This window comes from Onychostruthus taczanowskii, unplaced genomic scaffold (assembly GCF_017590055.1).
Source record: "Onychostruthus taczanowskii isolate IOZ18803 unplaced genomic scaffold, ASM1759005v1 scaffold31, whole genome shotgun sequence".
In the NCBI taxonomy this organism is placed as follows: Eukaryota; Metazoa; Chordata; class Aves; order Passeriformes; family Passeridae; genus Onychostruthus; species Onychostruthus taczanowskii.
Window position 1 is genome coordinate 5022341 of NW_024500461.1, and position 22075 is coordinate 5044415.

At 36.7% G+C, this 22075-nt stretch overlaps 1 protein-coding gene across 1 annotated transcript; it reads right to left on the bottom strand.

The window, feature by feature from the left end:
* Positions 1-2941: 2941 nt before the first annotated feature.
* On the bottom strand, positions 2942-20643 carry EPYC (epiphycan). Its single transcript, XM_041409825.1, has 6 exons — positions 20469-20643; positions 9893-10046; positions 7252-7410; positions 6464-6666; positions 4415-4510; positions 2942-3116 (listed from the first exon to the last, which is right to left on the bottom strand). Exons 1-6 carry the CDS (start codon positions 20634-20636, stop codon positions 2946-2948), a joined length of 951 nt encoding a protein of 316 aa, XP_041265759.1. The 5' UTR covers positions 20637-20643; the 3' UTR covers positions 2942-2945.
* Positions 20644-22075: the final 1432 nt, after the last annotated feature.

The following is a 22075-nucleotide window of genomic DNA, read 5'->3' on the forward strand; positions in this document are numbered from 1 at the left end:
GGTGCTTACCTGGCAGGCCAGTGAGGGAACCTTGTACCTTGCCCTCTCCATGCTGACACCCTGCTGTCCTGCAGAGGCTCTTCGTGTGGGCACTCTGTGACAGACTGCCGTGCCACCCTGCCTGGAGGAGCCAGCAGTGCGTGTCAGTGACATGGAGCTGGTGACCAGGGCACAGTCCATCGGTCAGTAGGGGGCCCCTCCCATGTGGGCCCTGCAGGCCCAGGCCAGGCCTTGCTGGAACAAATCCGACCTCTGGCTCTGTACCATCACCAGCCCTGACATCATCACCGGCCCTGGGCTGTGCTTCCTTCCAAACACCTCGTGGAACTGAGGGAAAGTTGTCCTGGGCACCTGGTGAAGAAGAGTGTGGAGGGACTAAGTAGCTGTCAGGAGCTGACACAGAAAGTCAGCACCTTCAAAAAGCCTTTCTCACCTCCTGACTCAAAATCCTGTATCCAGCCCTTTGTGTCAGCTGTTGAATGAAATCCTACTTTTTCACCGTGGAAGGTGGAAATATAGATGCTAGTCTTATCTCAAGATTAATTTTCTATACACAGCATATTGGAATAACACCAGGTACAATTTGTATCATCCTTCTTGTCAGCTTTTTGTATTATAGAATAAGAACAAATAAATTACAGAATTACAGAGTGGTTTGGCCTGAAAGGAATCTTAAAGATCATCTAGTTCCAACCTCCCTGCCGTGGGCACATCTTCCACTACACCAGGCTTCTCAAAAACCCCAGCCAGGCCTTGAACACTGCCAGGGATGGGACTAAATAAAATAAAAACTAATATTTTTTTTGAGTGTGTTTGTTATGGTGAGAGAAAAAGCTTTATAGATGACAGCTATGTTGAAGAAGAGTGTCCTCATTTTCATCACACAAAGATAAGGATGGGGTTTTTGGGGCTTTGTTTGTCTTTGGAAGTTCGCACATTTTGTATTGCTGGGAATAGCTGGGTATTTATTGTTTTAGGTTCCCCATCCATCCACTGATACTGTCAGACCAGGCTTATGGTAAGTGATGCATTTAGACCATTTAGACCAGGAACTGTGTTTGTCTTTTGCTGAGAGATATCATCAAGGACTCTGAATTTTTGTACTTAATGATTAGAGCATCTGTATAGTATCACGCCCTACAATAAATTGTTCTGATGGCATTTATAGTCTACTTATTTAAATACAAAAAACCCCCCAACTTTATAAAATAATCGTTTGAAATATGCTACACAAAAAGATTTTCCTCTTTTTTAATTTCCTTTTTTTATTTTTGTTTTCTAGGTTGGTTAAAAAACCCCAAACAAAATACCAAAGCCAACCAAACATCCCCCTCAACAAAAACAAAAGCAAAAATATTTCACATAATCTTCCTTTGTTTTTATCATCAAAGAATTTTCCATTCCTTCAGCTTTCATTAGAGATGAAAGAGAAAAAAATTGGGCACAGGGTTGAGTTTACCAAACAAGTAAAGACAAGCCGTAGTGTCAGGCTTTGGTATGATTTCAAGTGTCACTATTTAACAACACACGATGGCAGTAGCAGTCCATGAAATGATTAGTTGACTCTGTACATGAGTGAAACAAAATCTGCCTAAGGCCTTTTTTTTATAGAGATAGCTATAGTCTTTGCTTATGAATATTGACAGTTCTGAGCCCAGCTCCACAGAGAAATTAATTAAATTAAATTAAAAAAAAAAAAAAAAAGAGGAAGGTTCACAGTCTTTTCTTGATCAGGGTGACCATAGCTGTTATCCCAGGTAGTTTGTGATCCCAAAATCCATGTGAGAAGTGGCAGATTGGTGCTTTCATTAACCACAGTGACTTTTTGGAAAGCTTTCTGGCTTATAATGTTAATTATAGCAAGTTCTGCAGTCATGCCAGTCATTCTTTATCTCCTGGTCATTTTGGGGATCTCCTCAAATCATAGATTTCTCTAGCAGCCCATTTAGCTTATAACACTCCCTTATCTGTGATCAATTTTGAATGAGGTATCAAAGGTGCTTACTGGATAGCCATATTGACTAAGCATATACAACTTTTTTCAAACTGCATTACCACTTCAGTTTCATTGCATCAAGGGAAAGTCTTTTAGACATGTGGCTTAATCCTCACAATTATGAGTTTGATTTAATGTCATTACTTGTCTCCCTGTTGAACCCTGATAGCTTCAGCCTTTCTGCAGAACATATCTTCATGTATTTACTTTTAGGTGAGATATTTACTAGAAAATAGACATTTAACATCAACTCCCTGTAACTTAAAGTAATTACATGGTTGAGATTCTCGTGGTTCTCCCAAGTTGAGTCTGTGGCTGAAGAAGTATTTGTACTGGTCAGTGGATTGTGCTGCTGAGGTAACCCTGTATGCTTCCCAGCTCCAGAACCCAGCAGCAGAAATAGCTAAGTTAACAGGATTTACCAAGAATTTCATCAGCACTACAAAGATAAATTATTGCCACAAAAATATAGATAGATTATGGGAGGGTAATCTGAAGGAAAGATTCTGAAGAAAACATGTTTTTTGGAAGATTGCTAGTACTTTTTCAAAATGAAGGGCTCTTCAAGGAAAGAAGTAGAAAAATAGATATATCTCTGAGAGAATCATATTTAATTAAAATAAAACCCAATAAATAATCAATTGTGTACACAATTTTATTTTTATTTCATTATTTACCATATGATAGTTAGACTTTAATATGTAAAATTATTTAAATTTAGAATTCATACATTAGATTTGAACAATTCAGCAAAAAATTTTGCATTTGCATTGTTTTTGTAGTAAAGTATTTTTCTTGATTTTGCTAAATAACTTGCAGTTGGGTAGATAAGGGATTTGTCTTTCAGCATTTCATAATCTTCTCAGTATCTCAGTAATAAATTCCAATATTAACAGAAATATTTCCCGAATAAATGATGTTTGTAAAAATTCATCTAGGTTAATGTAGCTTAGATGAGGTTACCAACTGGCAAGCGGGGTAGACACATGTAAGCATAAGGTGTTTTGCTCAGGTTGATGGGATTACCATCCAGTCTGATGTCTTCAAGTGCTCTACGCACATAAGTAAAATCTCTCATTTTGCAGAAAGTATCTTCATGCATCTCTTGAATGTTGTTGTTCTAAAAGAAAACAAGCAAACAAGAAAGAAACTATCAAAATAGTTACCTGAAAATGATTTTTTTTACTCTGTAACACCATTTATGGATGTATTTTCAGTGTCTAGAGAGAGACTTGCTTGAACTCAAGAGCCCAGATTGTGGCAGCAAGTCATCAACAGAGAAATCTTCCAATCAGGGGAAAATTTCTTGGGCAATGCAAAACTTCAAAACTAAGTGACTCAAACCGTGTAGTAAAGACAAGTGTTGAAGGAAGAGCCTGGTAGAAGTATAGAACATTCTCATTTCCAGATTACAGTGAAGAGCCATACTAAGACAAATTTGATCCACGATAGGCCAGTCCAAAAATCACAGAAACATAATTATCATCCTGACACCTTAATACGCCTCAGCCTGCAAAGGTACAACTCTGTAATTTGATCTGTGGCAATTTCTTTCCCCCCGGCCCTCTCACATTAGTTTAACTCACACCTGTATATATACTAGCAAAATTGAATGCTTTTGGTTTTATTCGTTTGATTTAAATTGTTCTTACATGCCTTACATTCACTGAGCTTCCATTCTTGAAGCTAACCATTCTTAACAATGAATTGCTGGAATAAAGCATTCCAGGAATGCTTTGTCCATTGTCAGGAAACTGGGGACTAAAAAGCTCATTACCTAAAATGAGGGCTGAAAATTTTTTCCTTCTCTATTCCTTTGCTAGTGAAAAATTGGTGTAGACAAAGTCTTGCTCACTAACTTTTTTCTGTAGGACATAGCACTGAATATTTAATTTACAGGCACAAACAGGTGAAAAGGAAGTCAGCTAGCAGGCAGAGAGTTTCAGTAAATTTACTTACTAAAAGTTCTAAGTTAAATGATGTGAGGTACATGACATTGCTTACTGAAATGGGGTTTTTTGTATGATGAAGCAAGTAAAAACATCTGATAAACAAAACTGTAAACTGGTACACGAGAAAATAGAGGGAAAGAAGCAGAGCTGGAAAAGGTTAAAAGGAAGGATTCAGAATGAAACTATTAGATCATAGCAATTCTAGAATTTGATTTTTGAAAAATATTTGGTTTTTTTGTAAAAAAAATTGTATTACAAATTCCGAAAATTAATGCTTAGCTGAACTCAATTTTACTTCTCTAAAAAACTGCAATCACTAGTTAATTTTATGTTTCCCATAGCTTGTTTAGTCAAGTGAGAACACTTTTGGATAAAAAGAAGAAGCACTACAAGACAAATATTTGCCCTTCTGAGTTGTGCATATGCTTTCAGCGTGATATAAAGAGCCATTTCTTTTGTAGCCTACCTGAAGATGAAGAGCTTGTAGGCTTTCAGGGAGTGGCAATGGAATGTGATCCAAGTTATTGTCAGTGATATAAAGATGCTGCAGTTCATCCAGATTCTAGAGGAAAATGGAAGAAAACAGAGGGAAATGAGAGACATATTTGAAAATCTCTGGCAAGTAAGTTTGAAATCTATCACTGCAATGAGCATCACTGGATAGCAAAACATTTTGTTTCAGCATGATATGGTGAAAAGACAGAAATTCATGAATGAACTCTGATTTGCATAGGTTGAGAATGTTGCTGATAAGGGTTAGGTGTTCAGATTAAAATGAAGGGGAAAAATGTTTTTCAGATATCTACAGAATTATTAAAGATGTCATTTTAATGATGATGTTGTTTCCTTTCTTTTGTGACAAGGCTAGTCAATTTTGCAGAAGCATATTGTGTTGAAGCAAATTATAACTGTATAAGAAATGCCTGAGTTAAAAATACATTTCTCATTTCATTTCAAAAGGTAAATAATTTTCTCCCTTGACTTGTTGAAGGAATGAGTGCTGGCAAATCTGGCAGACATTATAGCTAGGCTGCTCACAGTGGTCTTTGAAAGGTCACAGGGATCAGGAGAAGTGCCTGAGGACTGGAGGTAAGCCAGTGTCACCCCTATCTACAAAAAAGGCAAGGTGGATTTATGGAACTACTATTCAGTCAGCTTCACTTCCATCCCTAGAAAGGAGATGGAGCACCTCATTCCAGAGGCCATCTTCATCCCCAGGGATAATAAGAAGGTGATCAGGAGCAGCTAGCATGGATTCACTAAAGGTAAATAATGCTTGACCAACCTGATTGCCTTCTAAAATGAAACAACTACCAGAATGGATGAGGAGAAAACACTGAATATTTTCTACCCTGACTTCAGCAAGGCTTTCAATGCTTTCTGTCATAGTATACTCAGCAAACTCAGGAAGTGTGGAGTGGAAGAGTGGAGAGTGGATTGAGAACTGACTGAACAGCAGATCCCAGAACGATATAATAATCAATGGCACAGTCTAGTGGGAGGTCTGCCAATAATGCTGTCCCTCAAGGCTCAGTGCTGGGCCCAGTATAGTTTAACATGTTCATCAATGACTTGGATGGAGGAACAGATGCCTCCTCAGCAAATTCACTGATGACACAAAGCTGGGAGCAGTAGCTGATACCCCAGAAGGATGTGCAGTGCTCCAGAAGGACCCCAACAGGCCGGAGAGATAGGATGAGAAGAACTGTCTGAAATTCAACAAGGGCAAATGTGCTTTCTGTCATAGTATACTCAGCAAACTCAGGAAGTGTGGAGTGGAAGAGTGGAGAGTGGATTGAGAACTGACTGAACAGCAGATCCCAGAACGATATAATAATCAATGGCACAGTCTAGTGGGAGGTCTGCCAATAATGCTGTCCCTCAAGGCTCAGTGCTGGGCCCAGTATAGTTTAACATGTTCATCAATGACTTGGATGGAGGAACAGATGCCTCCTCAGCAAATTCACTGATGACACAAAGCTGGGAGCAGTAGCTGATACCCCAGAAGGATGTGCAGTGCTCCAGAAGGACCCCAACAGGCCGGAGAGATAGGATGAGAAGAACTGTCTGAAATTCAACAAGGGCAAATGCAGGGTCCTGCACCTGGTAAATAATAACCAGCAGTACAGACTGGGGGGCGGTCTGCTGGAAAGCATCTCTGCAAAGAAGAATCTGGGGGTCGTGGTGGGCAACAAGCTGTCCATAAGCCACCAGTGCCCTTGTGGCCAAGAAAGCCAATGGAGTCCTGGGGTACATTAGGAAGAGCATTGCCAGAAGGTCAAGGGAGGTGATCCTGCCCCTCTGCTCAGCCCTGGTGGAGCACATCGGGGGTGCTGTGCCCACTTCTGGGCTCCTCAGGACAAGAGAGAGGCATGGAGCTCCTTGAGCAGGTCCATTTGAGGCCTACAAAGATGACTGGAGGACTGAAGCATCTCTCTTGTGAGAATAGGCTGCACTTCTAACCACATCCTCTGGAGAGAGGAAGAAAATATTTTCCCATCACACCCAAACTTACTTTAAATGCCTCATTTGGTATCCCTCTGTGACCAAGCCTGTTCTTACTAACATCAATGAATGTTAAGGTAGTTGGTAACTCAGGGAGTTGTCTTATCCTATTGTCACGGAGCACCAACTCCTGAAGTTGGGGCAATCTTCGGAAGGCATCCTTGTGGATATCTGATATGAAGTTTGCAGTCAAATCAATCCTCTTTAAATGGTCTGACAGAGAAATAGGATACAACAGACTTATAAGAATGTATTTCCTGAAATTTAAAAAAAACCCGCCTGTGTCATTCTTTATACATCTTTCAGTGAAAGACTTCAAAGTTGAGTTTTAAGATTTCTGTGTCTTTTGGGAATCTTATAAATTATTACCTTTTGGAAAAATTGCACTAAAAGGAAATAAACTTATGTTTTACTACCTTGTTCCATATTTCCTATATGTAAGAAATTTGATATATTGACTTCTTTATAAAATATACTCAAGCCCTTTTTCCAATTAGAAACCCCCCAAAATTAAATTGAATATTTGGGGAGTTTTATTACTTTTCTAAAGATCAAGTAAAGATCAAGTAAATAGCAAGTAAAAAGATCAATTGTTATTTATAATAATTCAAAAGTTTGACAGAGAATCTGCATCTAATCTATGGAACTTTATGCTCCAAAGTAACAAAATGCATGTGTATTTATGTGTAAAATTTACCATAATCAAACATTACATAAAATATATCACTATATTTTTGGTTGATATGAGCCAGAAATAATCAAAATTAAAGCTTATTTCAATAATACTGCTATCCATACTTAAGTTAGCAAAGTCATTTCTGCTGATCTTCTTGATTCTGTTATAGCGTGAATAGAAATATGTGGTTTTCTTAGGCAATGGCGGAACAGCATGAAGCTCACGATCATCACAGTAGACTGTGGTCCCTAGGCATGTACACAAAAGGCAAGTGGGAAGACCTATCAAGGAATTTAAAAGAAAACACTTTGTTAGAAAGGACATGAATAAAACTCATGCATTAATTACTACAATGAAATGCTCACATAAGCACTTAATGATCAGTCTTTGTCCATGGTAGAGTACACTTCCCATTCTGCTTTGATCACCAAATCATATAATTGCAACACTAAAGTGATTAAATTCTTTTTTTAAATGAACTTGTTTTTCTTCCTGTGCCTAGAACAATTAACTTGTTCTAATAAATTGTTTCTCAGACTATAATAGACTACTTGGTGACAGCAACCAGCCAGAAGTTGATTTCCCCTTAATCTAGCAGGTGTATGCTTCCATCTAGATGGAGGAATAATAGCTGATGAATGATTTTTCTACCTCATCTGTCTCTCTGACACCCTCTTTTTCTTCTCCCCTTTTTATATTTCTTTCTACCCCTCTCTCTCTCTTCCCCTCATATTTACTAATAAATAAAATCCATCCTATTGACTTTGGCATATGGTGTCATTTACATCTTTATTCAGGCAGAGGCATCCCTCTAACAATTTTAATAACTGATTGTAACACTTGTGACACTGACTTTTTGATACATCTTTTATGAGTATATTATGAGTATACATTATGATTATAAATCAGCATATCTGTTTTTCAGTTTTTAATCCCACAGAAATATTTTTCTGTTTCATGTTTTCCTCCTCCTTGTAGCAGATGGGCTGGCTTGCTCTTGTTATTTAGAGAATAGTAGGATAATTCAGGAATGTTAAATTTTTTTCTTGAAGATTAGTTTTTTCTCCAGGTCAGATGTGGTTACATGAGAGATGTACCTTCTTAATCTGCCCCAATTACCTGTAGATTATTGAGGTGCTTTTTGAGGCAAGATTAAAGAATCAGTAACCATAGTACTCTTTCATTTTTATGTGATAATTGCTACTTGGACATCCAGGAATACAATTTCCCAAGAGATAAGGATCTTTTTACGCTTTCCCTAACTTTCTCCACAGGACAGATTAAACTGGATGCAGAGAGTAGGTCTGATACAGGGAAAAAATTGTTCACACTTTGAACTATTCTGACAAATCTAGGCCTGAATGAATATTGAGTTAAGGATGGCTGACATTATTTCATAATATTGCGACATAGTACTATAGTATGGGGAAAGGGTTTCACCCTGTCCTATTTTTGATCTTGGAGGAGTGGTATTTTCCACCTATGTCTGGTGGACACTGAAAAAAAAAACCAGAGGTAGGGGAAGAATTCAAAAATACATCAACAAGAAAAATGCGTTTGGCTTAATGTTACTGAGCCTTGTAGTCTTTTATTCAGTACCAGAAACATAGCTGGTACTGAATATAGCAGCAACATCTTACAGGAAAATAAGTTGCTGAAATAAATGAAGACAAAAGCGAAATCTGATTTGTTACATTACTGTCTTGAGCATTTCTTTAGTTGATGTACTACTTGATTTGCATTCAGTACTCAAAAATATTGACAAATACAGAATTCACCTTATAGAATATTTACAGGATATCATGTAATATCTTCTAATTTTAATTTTTTTTTTCTGGAATATCCTTGGAAGTTCTCATTCCATTTTTATTTGTTTTGACAGTGTATATTTTTGCATGGTCAAGCTCACTTGTAGTACGTACCAAAATAAGACTATGAATTATTAACTTCACTGAATACACAATTTTGGAAGCAGGAACTCTGGGTTTTATGTTTGGGGTTGTTTTGTTTTTGTTTTTGTTTTTTTTTCCACTTAATTTTTCTTCTATGTAACTCAGCTGTAGTATTGGGCATAGTAGAAAGTAGGATTTTCCTGTTACTGTATGTTGATCACCATACAACACAAAGATCCCTCACTGAAACTGATAACTTTAGTGACCTACTATAATTTAGAGGCGCTTCTGACAAATGCCAAAAATTAGCAGTGCAAAATTTGTGTGGGAGAGGAACAGATTATGTTTTGCAAATTTTAATTCCCCAGCAAGATTTAAGCTATTATTTCACTATAGATAGTCAGAAGAACTGGAAATTGTCTCCACTAAAATGTTCTAAGTAACTCCCTTTCCTTAAGTTTTTCTGTTTATAGCTTTCATGGTCAAAAATTCTTCAACATTTTAATTTTAATTTGTATTAACACATTTATGAAAAACATGTAGTAAATCATTATAAGTAAAGACAGTTGATAATGATATTGAAATCTAAGACAGAAATACAAGTACTGGTAGCATTTCCAACCATCAGCAAATTTTCAAGTGGCAAATCTTCTGGAACAACTGGCACAGTTGTTTTCATAGTGAAATAGTATGGAAACCTTTTGACTAGGCACCTATCTGACTTTGGAGGAGAATTCAAGATAGGCATATTGCATCTTTCTTCAGTAAGAGACATACAGAAACTTGTACTTCATTTTCAGTAAAAAAGAAAATAAAATGGACTTGCTCAAAATCAACACTACACACAAAAACATTTCTCTTTCCTACTAACCATCTTGAGTCTGGGGTCCAAGAACCCCTGACCCCTGTGCTGAAGACCCATCAATTAATTTTGGTGTTGATGCTTCATCCTCAGTTTCTTCTGTCAATGGTGCAGAAGAATAACTCTCTTGAATTACAGAATGTAGTTTTGTCCCAATATCTGTCTAGGAAAAATTAAAAGGAATTGTTACTGTTTACTTCCCTTGGAAGCTGTTTCTCTTCCAGTTACTCTTATTCTTCCACTAGAGGTCACACTAAATCACTGAGATTTAGTGCTGGAGCTGTATTTTATCCAGGAGCTATAATGAATTCTGATGATATATAAACAATTCATGAAAACCCAACACACATGTTCACTTTTTGTCTCTGTTTTGTGTTTTTAATGTATGCACACATGCATATAATTCATTACTGAGAATATATTAGCAAAATTATTTTTCCATATTTATTTAAAGATAAATTAGATTTGTGATAAAAATTGACAAACTGTATGTAAAAAAATTAAAATTTGCTGTGAAATAAGAAAAAGGGGGCAAGTTATTTACCATAAAATTGTAAATAGTACCATCATAAATCCAAATCCAATGTAGGTGTGCAGGTTCTACTTAGAACACTAATATGATTTTAAAATATTACTAAATAATTCTGATCTCCAACTTCACATACAACTTTCAAATATGTTAAAGACTATGGTTAACTTCATTCATTAGTAGCTGTATTATGTAGTATGAAAAAATTGATATAGATAAAATATTGGATAAAAACTTGGTTTTAAAACACTTATAAAATTTGGAAGATCCTTGAATGGAACTAGAAAACTTTTTTTTTTTTTTTTTTTTTTTGTCCTTCATTCAACATAACTAATCAAAACAGTAAATTTTGTCAGGTTATCCCTAATTCTAAAAATGCATTCTGTTGATTTTCCTATGTGATGATTCAGGATAAAAATTATGATGTAGCAATTTTCTTGTTTCACATCACTGCACATAAAAAGAGTATTGCAGACTTGCCAGGCTTGTTGCAGAGGGGTCTATGTTAGCAAAGAGGCAGAGTTGTTTTCTGTAATTACCCAGACATAGTTGTGTGATCTTTGCAAGTTACTTTCCCACTGTATCTTCATTTCCCCATGTGCAATAACATTGTTCTGCTGAGCCAGAGCCCCTTTTGAAAGTGCACTCTTTATTCTTTAAATCTAACACAATTAATTAGTATCATTACAGGGTTTTGCATATCTGAGGTGGTGTTAAAAATGTAGGTAATTGTGGAGACCCTGGGGGGCATCCCCTCGGTTAGGGGGACAAGAATCTTCCCCAAAAAGCTGTTAAGACCCCGTTGGCCCCTGTTCCTATGTTTGTTCCTATGTCCCTGAGCCACTCCCTCCCTATTCCCTTATTGGTTCTCATCTTTGTACTGCCCCGAGACCAGGTTCACCTCGAATAGAGAGAAACCTGGACCCGCCATGTGTGTTCCTGGGACCTGAACATCTTACGGGCAGCTGAATAAAACATCTGTGGTTACCATGCAAAGGTCCTTTTTGATTCCTTACCCTGGACTTTACTAGCAGCAATTCAGGCTGCAACAGGTAATGCATTAAACCCTGTGAGTGCTGCGCCCCTGTGCTGCAGTTAGCACTCCTTATCTTTTTCTAAGACACAACCAAATACAGGAATTTTGTCACAGTATCATTCCAAGTGCAAAGGCACCAAAGCCCAAAATTCTGCTTCAGTTTTCATCCACTGCAGTTTTCTAGCACAACACCACCACAAAACTACTGAATCACAAGTCTTTCACCTGACCAAGCACCTCCTTTTTTGACACCATCCCACAGCTACTGCTTTCTTTGCTGTCTTCATGAAGAACCAGTCATTGAAATCAATCACAGTAGTGTTCATAAATTCTAATTGTAAAAGACAGGTAAAAAGTAATTGACTGACCAAACAGTTAGAATTTTTAAAATTTGATTTTGTATGTAGACTATAGAAGTTAAAGGAACTAAAACACCTAACATCTGGATTGCAAGCATAGGCAAGTCTTAGCTTTATTTGCATCTCTCTGTATGTGTATATATTTAATATGTAACCAGCAGCTAAAGGGATGTGATTCTACCCTTCTACTATGTTCTTGTGAGACCCCACCTGCAGTACTACATCCAGCACTGGAGTCTCCAGCACAAGGAGGACATGGGCCTGTGTGGAGCAAGTCCTGAGGAGAGCCAAGAAGCTGAAGACAGACTGAGAGAGTTGGGGTTGTCCAGCCCAGAGAAAAGTAGCTTTTCAGTGCCTTAAAGGGGACCTACAAGAAAGCTGGAGACTTTTTAGAAGGATATGTAGTGATAGGACAAGGGAGAATGGCTTGAAGCTGAAACTTTTATATATTATTAAATTCTTTACTGTGAGGGGGCTGAGGCATTGGAAATGGTTGCACAGAGAAATTATGGATTCCCTTGTTCAAGGCAAGGTTGCATAGGTGGATGGGGCTTTGAGCAATGTGTGGTAGTTCAGTGTCCCTGTCCATGGCATTGGGGTTGGAAGTAGAATATCTTGGTCCCTTCCAACACAAACAATTCTATAATTCTATGACCTTTGAAAATTTTGGAAAAAAAACACTTTACTTCTCATAATAGACTGTCTTGCAGCATAGCTGTATATAATTACTTCAGTATTAAGCATTATGATCCTGGATTGCCTCAGAACATCTAAGTAAATACCTAACATCTAAATTTTTTGTACATAAATAATTTGGTTTAGGTTATATAATGGCAATAGGCTCAAATATTTTATATCAATTAGTTTTGCTGAAGATAGAGAACATGAAAGCAATAAAAAACCAGTAAGCACTCTGAACCACACAGGCTCAGATTTTGACTAAGAACATTTTAGGTTTTCTGTATATTCTTTAGTTGTATTCTACTAAGCCACAGATGCTATTACTAATTAAAGTTTATGGATAAAAATGCCCCAATACAGTTACCAAGGTCATAACCTCACAAAATGCAAGGTAATCAAATGAGCAGGATGACCTTCAGCTGAACTGAGTAGCTTGAGTTGATGTGAGTAAGGATGCACCTTGTCCTTCTGTGCAGACAAATACACAATGTTACCATCTGCAGCATTGACAGTAGACAACTTAACCAGGAATGGACTTGGGGACAAATCAAAAGAAGGCTTTGGGAACAAAGGAAATGGGACAGCTGTTCTCCGAATGGAGGAAGCCTAGAGGGAGAGATACATTCCAGACTTTTATTGACCCAGGTTAGTGCTGCTCTAAAGTTTTTGCACATGCTGTCTACTTCTTCACCAGATTTGTGGAAATCAGATAAGAATCCCTCTTCTGAACTTCAGAATTAAATCCAGAGATTTAAGATCTGTTAATGCCTTTATAGGCAACTTTTGTTCTACTGAAAGTAATATTCTATAGAAGAGTATTTTCAAGATAGGCTTTGTAAATAGGCTTCACACAAAAGATAATTTTCCTTTCACTTGTTATGGGGTTTGGGTCATCTACACTGACTGCCACCTCTCTGCATATTTGGGGCATGTTTTATGGAACTTACTACTACTGATATTTATTTTATGCTTTCTGAGGCTTCTTAGTTGATTAATCACTGCAGCTGTTGGGTAGCAAAGCAGAGGTGTTAACCTCTAGTACTTCCATTTCTACACTGTTATCTCTTTCTTAGGATGTTACCTAGATTTGCAGATACACAGTTGAAAGTCTCCAAGCAGTTTCCCTGCAAATGCACTATGTCTGGGGTTTAGGGAAATTGTTCCAAATAGTTAGCTTTAGCTATTCAGTGTTCTGCAGTTGTGAGTGTCATAAGAAAATAAAAATGATTGATGTTAACTTAATGATGTTGCAATTTTTATGCTTGCAACAGAGTAGGAGTTTATTGATATATATGTTTTACATACCAGACCCAGAGCATGAACAGTATTTTCTTGCTGTACATAACTTGGACTTGAACCAGTGACCTAAAGGTAAAAGTCTGTTTCCCATTATTGGTCATCTGATCCATGCAGCTTTGTATCTTTTACAAGTTTGATAAATCATGCGAGATTGTAACAAGACAAAGATGTTTGTTGGACTATATGCTGTACAGAATAATCTCTCATTTTCCAGATGTTTGTTTATTTTTGGCAAGTGGACTTTAATTAAAAAAAAAAAAAGTTGAAACATAAATGATTGTATAACACTTAATGGCATTATTTTCCATAAGGTTTTTTGGAGGGAGGGGTAGCCTGGAATTAGGCAGGGAGTAGACTTGTATTTCATCTGGAAGAACATTGTAGAGAAATACAATAAAGTGTGTTTCTCCTAGCCAATATCTACAAGTCTTCAAATAATAATCTGCCTTCCAAGACAGTTTTAATACACTGTATAAGAAAAAACTGAAGGGGTATCACATCACCTATCTTTAGCCCTCTGTGTAGTTAATGGTTACCCTACTCTGTCTTTGGAATCAATCAAGAGATTTAGAGAATACCAGTGCAGATTAGTCCCAGAGCATACCAAAGGACAGTGATATCTTTCCTAAGATTGCATGGAGTACCTACTTTTTTCCCCATCCTATATTTATCCAATGTGACCCCATTTTCTAATGAAAGTTCTTAGTGTGGCTAGCCAATTCAGAGGCACTTTCAGACCAAGAAATTACAAAAGTCAAGAATGCAGAAATCAGAACACATAAATGATCAAATGCAATTGGTAAAATCCAACTTGCGACTTGCCATCCATAGGCTGGGAATTTAGTTTATATTAGGATTGCTTCACAGTCAGTACAGAATGAGACAAAACTTCTGAAAAGTAACTCCAGACGTTGGCTACAGAAATTCCTTTTAGGGTGGGCTCTTTAGTTATCTATATCTCACCACTGACAGTAAAAGAGGTGAGACAAACAAAAGACTAGGAGAGGCTCAGGAGATTTTTATGTCTTTTTTATGTGTCTATTTTATGTCTACATCTTTTAGATCAAAGCTCATGTATTACATGTGATAAGTTTAAATCCACAGGAGAATCTGATGTGTGTTCTGTTTCAGTGTTTCTTTTACTGCAAAAAAATACATTTAATTTACAAATAAAAATTCAAAACTTAAAAAGAGGCATTTTAACCTTGAAGGAACAGTCGTTCCACACACTGACCCATCAAAAGGAGCTGGTTTCTCCCACAGCTGTTTTGAAACTACCAAAGGCTTACAAGAAAATGTCTAATTATGGTAGAAGTTATTCATATAATCACAGAATGGTTTGGGTTGGATGGGACCATAAAAATCATCTATTTCCAACCCCCTTGCCACAGGCAGGGAGGTTTGCTTTCCTATCCAAAAGTGGCCTAAACTTGTTCTTGAAATTTGCATTTGAAGACTTCTCCTATTGTTCTATCTTGAAATAGAATTGTTAGTCACTGCAGACAAGTGAATAACAAGCTGTAGTCAAAACCTTTCTGAAAAACTAGAAAAATTCCTATTAGAGGATAAAGCTTCAAAAGACATTTGATTCTCTGATCAGCTATGTGGCCATCTGACTTGTACATTACTTGTACCAATTAATAGGGTTTTTTCAAAGTTGATATGATATTCTGAAAAGTCATTGTATATCCATTTTGAAGGCTCTTATTTAATCAGATACCAACCACAAAGACAGAAGCAGCAGTGTAAGCCTCTCTCAACCCTGCAGAATGGCAAGAGTGAGTTCTTGCTCAAGGATGACTCATCTTGGTGTGTGTTATGCCAACAGGAGAGACAGTTTGTGTGTGTGCACACAGACATGAGCAAATGTTTCTGTGGAACTCAAGTTCTGAGCTTTGTGCAGGCACCAAAATGACCTATTGCTAGTTTGATTCAAATTCAACAAGCTATCAACTAATGCTAATCAAAATGCATCAAATATTAACCTTTCACTGTGTTTCTTTCTGAATATTTTGAGGATATTTTACAGCTCGCCTCTTTTGTGTATCAGACCCAGACCAACCTGCATTTACCTCCCTTGCTTTTCTGCTTATTCAGTGCTAGGCAAACCATTCTTAATTAATTGCTCCTTAAATTTTCAGCCTCACTGATAGCTTATCTTAGCAATGAAAATATTTTTCTGATGTTCCTATATTTTTGCTTATTTTCCTAACTTAGTTTTTCCTACCTAAAGAAAAAGTGACTGATTATATTTAGCAGACACTGTGATAAAATTGCAGTGCCATTTTATTAGGCATTAGTAGCTGATGTACATAAGAATCTCTCTCCACCATTTGTTTTTCTCACATATTTTCCAAACAAAGTTGTAGTTTCAAAGAGGGAAAAAGTGAGAAGCTCACACAATAATTCCTTTGAGAGTCTGGCTTGATTCTATTTATTTTAAAGAAGGAAATCTCTCTTTGTGTATGCTTTCTGAGCAGTTGGGAGACCCAGTCTTGACTGTGGCCTCTGGACCCTATCATGATATAAATATTAATTCAAAACACTAATGAACTGTAAAGAAAAGGGGAGATACATCAGCTCATGTTTATACTGTTACTGTCTGTTTCAGAAGATAAATCCAACACAAAGCTTGTACACTTACAGTGACATTTCTTTGCTGTATCTTTCCCCTTGAGGACCTTGGAATTCTTTCCTTCATAAAAGGCTTTTCTTTTACACTGCCTTTTTTTAGCCATTATCTGTGAAAGACTTGATACTGCTATCTTAATGTCACTATGCACATTTTATTTCTGAGTAGTATATTACTTAAAATTTTTCCTGTAATAATTTTCATTTGGATGCAAAGGATTAGCCAGGTCTTCTGTCTCACTAACCTGGGATCTTGGACACCATTGATTTTATAATCCATAATGTCACCTAATATGTGACAATACATAGCTTTGATTGAGGATTCAATGCAATTCTCACAAGTAATTCACATCTAAAATTACTTTCCTCATGGAAATATTTGCATGAAATAAAAGTATTCCACGTATACATTACACAATCTTTCCCAACTTAAGATTATTCCAGAATCTATGACAAAAATAGACTTCAAGTGAAGAATATCAAGAGCCATTATCTATAAATATTTTCAGAAAAATGTTTTCAATCAATCAATCCAATGAAATGTGTGTGTATATACACACATACATTCTACACAAGAAACAATACTTCCAGAGTATGAGAATTAGCAAAGTCATGAACTTGGACTCAGTCACTCTTACTTAACTGTATTAAGATGAAATTCTCATGCTAAGCTGAAACAGATGTCTAGGGTTCATCAAAAGTTATTTGAGGAAGATAGGTGTATGGGGTGCGCTGGGATGGAATAAACTTTCCCCATGGTATTCCTCAGTGCTGTGCTTTGTCTTTTCAGCTGAAAAAGTGTTGATAATACACCAGTGCTCAGCTGAGCAGTGCTGGCACAGCACCAAGGCTATCTCTCCAACATTCCCCTCTCACCAGTAGGGCAGGGGTGGTCAGGATCTCAGGAGGGGATAGAACCAGGACAGTTGACCCAAGCTGAGCAAAGGGATATTCGATATGGCATCTGGTCAGCAAAAAGAGCTGAGAGAAAGGAGGCAGTGAGGGTTGGGAGTGGCCCTTATTATTAAGGTGTTTGTTGTCAGGAGCACCTGCTACACGTACTCAAGTCCTACTTCCCTGGAAGTGTTTGGCCCTCACCTGCTGACGGGAAGTAGAGAATAAATCTGTTGTTTCCCTTTGCTTCTGCACACAACCTTTGTTTTTCTTCATTAAACTGCCTATATATCAACTCACAAGTTTTTAACCTTAATTTCTTTCCCTGTCTCTCTGAGAAGGGGGAGTGAGAAAGCATTTGGATGATCACCTTGGTAGCCAGCTAAGATCAACCCACCTCAACAGATATCCCAAGAGAATGATTCATACTTGTCTTGGAGCATGGTATTGGGATGCCAAGCCTAATTTTAACCAGATAGAATGAGTGGAAAGAATCCCTTTCTAATTATTTTCAGGTCTTTCCACACTTTGATGATTACACATCAACTGGGTGATTACAGTACCTAATAGTCTAGAAAAGGACACGCTGACACAGGTGCTTTAATTCAACTCCTTGAAGTGCACAGGATAATTTCTTCTTCAATCCACGTTGAAATTAACAGCAGTAGCATCTGGATGCATCTGAAGTACTAGAACTTGCCAGTTTCCTGCACCTTCTGCTAATCAGTTGGATACACAACCTTGCTAAAGTTTGCGTTTTTGCCAATGAGTCTAAAAATGGATTAAACAGAATGGCTTCTATTTGCACATAACTGAATTTTCAAATCTTAAATTCAAGAAACAACAACAGAAAATGCTTAAGTTTTTCTCCACTGTTTCAAAAGCCTGAATACATGATTCAGAGCTCTCTAAATGGAAATTCAAGTCTTAAAGAGTTACTTCACACAGGCTAGATCTGTTGAAGGCCTGCTGTTTGTCTGGGTCTCTGTGGTATTGCTCATCATGCAAACTATGCATAATAAAAACTAACCTGCGACCTTGAATAAATATTGAATTTTACACATAGATCCACTTGTGTTGTTCATATAATTATGATAACAAGATTTTAAGCAGTAAATTCATAACCACAATCAAGAAATCAAACGTATTCTGCTTAAAACTTGGGTGACATCAGTAATATCAGTAATTAAAACATAATTTGCAAAACTGACATGCCCTATCAAATAGTACACTGACATGTCTATAAAATTTGCTTGATTTCTACAGCACTGACCACTCATATCTCCTGGGATATGGGGAACTATGAATGCTTAGGATTCTCTTGGGTGGTACGCAGTATTAGGAATGCAAGCAAAAAAAATAAGATTTTGGCTAAATATCTGCGAAAAAAAGGCTCTCACAGGGAGGTCCATCCATATGCAAAACAAAACTCTGTTCAACTGCTCTGTTGGACAAACTTAACCTGATGAATTTTAAAAAGGCTCTCTGAAGAGCTCAGTAATAGAAGATAATCCTGCTCTGGAAAAGAAGCTTACCAGTTTACCCTGACTCTGCCTATTCTATGCCTTCTAAAAAAAAACCAATCCGTGTTGGGATCTCATATCTTTCCTTGTTGGATGCAACATCAGTCACCCTGAATTTCCTTTTGGCTGGAAAAGAACATCGAAGGCTTGCTTTATCCTTCACTCAGAAACTTGGAAAGGGCCACCCCATGTTTTGGTGTTATAGGACCTCACAGAGAGCACAGCACAGGAGAATCCCACCTACCATTAAATGCATTACTAAGAAATCTGTTGTTTGAATGAGAAAAACTCAGTGATGAGCCACATTCAAAATAATTTCTCCCATTTCTGGGAAGGAAGTAGTTTCTGTAAGAATGATAAAGGCTTCATTTCTAAGAGCAAAGAGACAGAAACTGTGGTTTATTAATCAATGTGAAATAGAGCACAGCATCTAAAATTGCTAATGACTTTATCAGGAAAGTGAGCTCAAATAGAATCAAGCAGAGCACAAGAGTGGCACAAGGGAAACAGGCCAAAGGCAAGGTAAGTTCTTTACAGCAAAATTCTTCTCAATCCTTCTTAGACTGAAAATTGATTTCTACAAATTATAAGGTTCTGATCTTAGTGCTAACTTTAGATCATTTTTATTTCTTCAGTTCTTATGTTTTGAAATACAGAAGAATAAGTTTTGAATAAGACATTCTTAAATTGTCTCTGTCCTTTGATTTCAAAGCTGCTATCCAATTTCTCTCTCACATTGATGAAAGAGTAGCTCCTGTCCCTCCTGCTGTAATCATGAATCTTTCAAAGGATTGTATTTTCATGAATTATGCATTGTTATGTGAAAAAGCACTAAAATATTGTGTATAAAAATGAAAATACCATATTATTAAAATGTTATATTTTTCACTCAACCTCTATCACACACAATCCTGAATTAGAGAGTGCTTATATTACCTTCAGGGAAGTTGTGCTAATGTCTAATCAGCAGGGTGAGAAAAAAATTAACATAGCCTTTTAGTAACTGTAAAGAAATACAGGATTGTAGAAGAGGAAGGAAGCATTTAAGCCGGCAAGTGGAGTCCCTTGCTTCTACAGGTGACATATCTTACCCGCTCTTACTGTATCAGAATTTCAACAGGTTTTTCTCAATAATTTTTCTTACTTTCCTGTTTTTAAATTCAAACGCTTTCCCTTTCTTTTTTCTTCCTTCTGCCACTTTCCTAACAGCAAGAGAAAACGTTAGCATTTATAGCCTGACACACTTGTAGTGAACATAAACCAAAGGAAACACCATTTTACAATCTCATTTAATGGGAAATGCTGGAAATTCTGTCTCAACTGCCTCTGTGCATCACCCAGACGGGTAAATTACAATGACGATCTCCAACAGAATTTGTGTAATTAAATGGAGACCTGAGGAAAGCATGGTACCTTTCACCTACTCTTACAGATGACCACAAATAAAACCCAAAACAATTACAATATATTTTGGCTGTGTTTGTAGGTTGGGAAAAAGTGAATGAATTGCAAAGGCAACAGAAATCACATGAGTAGATTTGTCACATAAGTATTTTCATGGTGAAGAAAAACGGATCAGTAACTACTGCATTTATGCATTTTGGAAAGACAGAATAAATTAAGTTCTAATTACCTCTACTTGGTCAGACTGCTTGTTTTCATCATAGGCAAATGGGTGAGGCAGCTCTCCAAGTGGTATGTCATAGAACTCAGAATCATAAATTATGGTATCACTGATAGGGGCAGCTCCAACAGACTCAAAGATAAAAAATCCCAGAAAAACATTTACAAAGGTCTGCATTTTGTTTTCTTTTCTGAAAGAGAAGAAAATGGACAGATGGTAGGAACTCTGGTGTTGACAAGGAATCTATGACAATTTAATGTCACAAATACAGTACTTATATATAAAACCCACAATATTTCTGATGAATAATTCATATTTATTTGTCGTGGCTCAGTGGTTTAATCTGGTTTTCTTCATGAAGAGTCCCTGGAGCTGAGAATACTTCATACTGCTTTGGCCATATACTCATATATAATTTAGAAAAGACCTATGCAATTTTATTGGTGTTAAAAAAATTGGGAATAATATTTTTACCCTTTCATCTAACTTCACCTATTTTGATTGCAATTAGATATGAACTTTTGAGAAAGTAGAGAAAAGCTAAATCATTATATTACTTATCTCTATCACAATAAATAATCTTTTGGAATGTAATATTATATCTCTCCTCCATCATAAAAAACACTAAACAGAAACAAAAAAACCAACAAAGCCACCAACCTGTTAGAAAACATTAGAAACTCTGTCATCTCTGGATAAGTGTAATCAAAACACTTTTCACCCATTGGTTTTTTTGTCAGGACATAATTGTACTTGGTGTGGCACATCTGGACCATACTTTCACAAAGGTCTTGGGAGCAAAATAAAAATTAATATGTGTTCTCCATTGCCCTGTGGACAGCAGTGCCAGTACTCTGAATTCCTTCATTATTCATTCAAAATCATTTTTAAAGTAGTGAGAAATCGTGGTGTGGTGTATTCACCTGTTCTCCTTAGAAAATAGAATTGTAAAACTGAATTATCACCCATTTAAAGTCCTGTAAAATTGAATTATCACCTATTTAAACTTCCAGAATTTTGTAAAATGGTAGAAAATTCATGCTAGGCTTGAGAAGTAGTGTGTATACATTCCCTTTTCCTTGTAAATTATGCATTCACTATTATCATATAAGGTGCCTGACACAAGGCTCTATTCAGCCTTCTTTACTTATATCTTTATTTATCTACAGCTCACATTAATTTCACCAAAAGCCCAGTGATAATGAGTAATGCATAAGTCTAATAAACTGTATTCCTTATGTGATACATACTCTTAAATATTTAATTTCAAAATTGTAGCGACTTATAATAAAGTACAAGTAATTCATGAGACTTTTTTTTTAATGTATGTACTGGGCAACAAGCTGAATTTTAGCTTCATGAAAAGAGGTCTTTATAAAGTTGGTTTAGGCATGAGGATATGAAATTCCTCTGGGGATGGTCAGTAACACAAGGCGTTCATTTTTCTCTCATTTTCTTTATTCAGAAAGACTTCAGCTGCTGCTGGAAGAAGCTAGAGTCACTGGCTCTTCTCTTTGAGAAAGCTTAGATGAATTTCACCTTTCACTATTAGCTTCCAATATTACTAAAAGTATTCCGCTTTATTAAAAAAATAAATAAAGTAAAATAAAATAGAA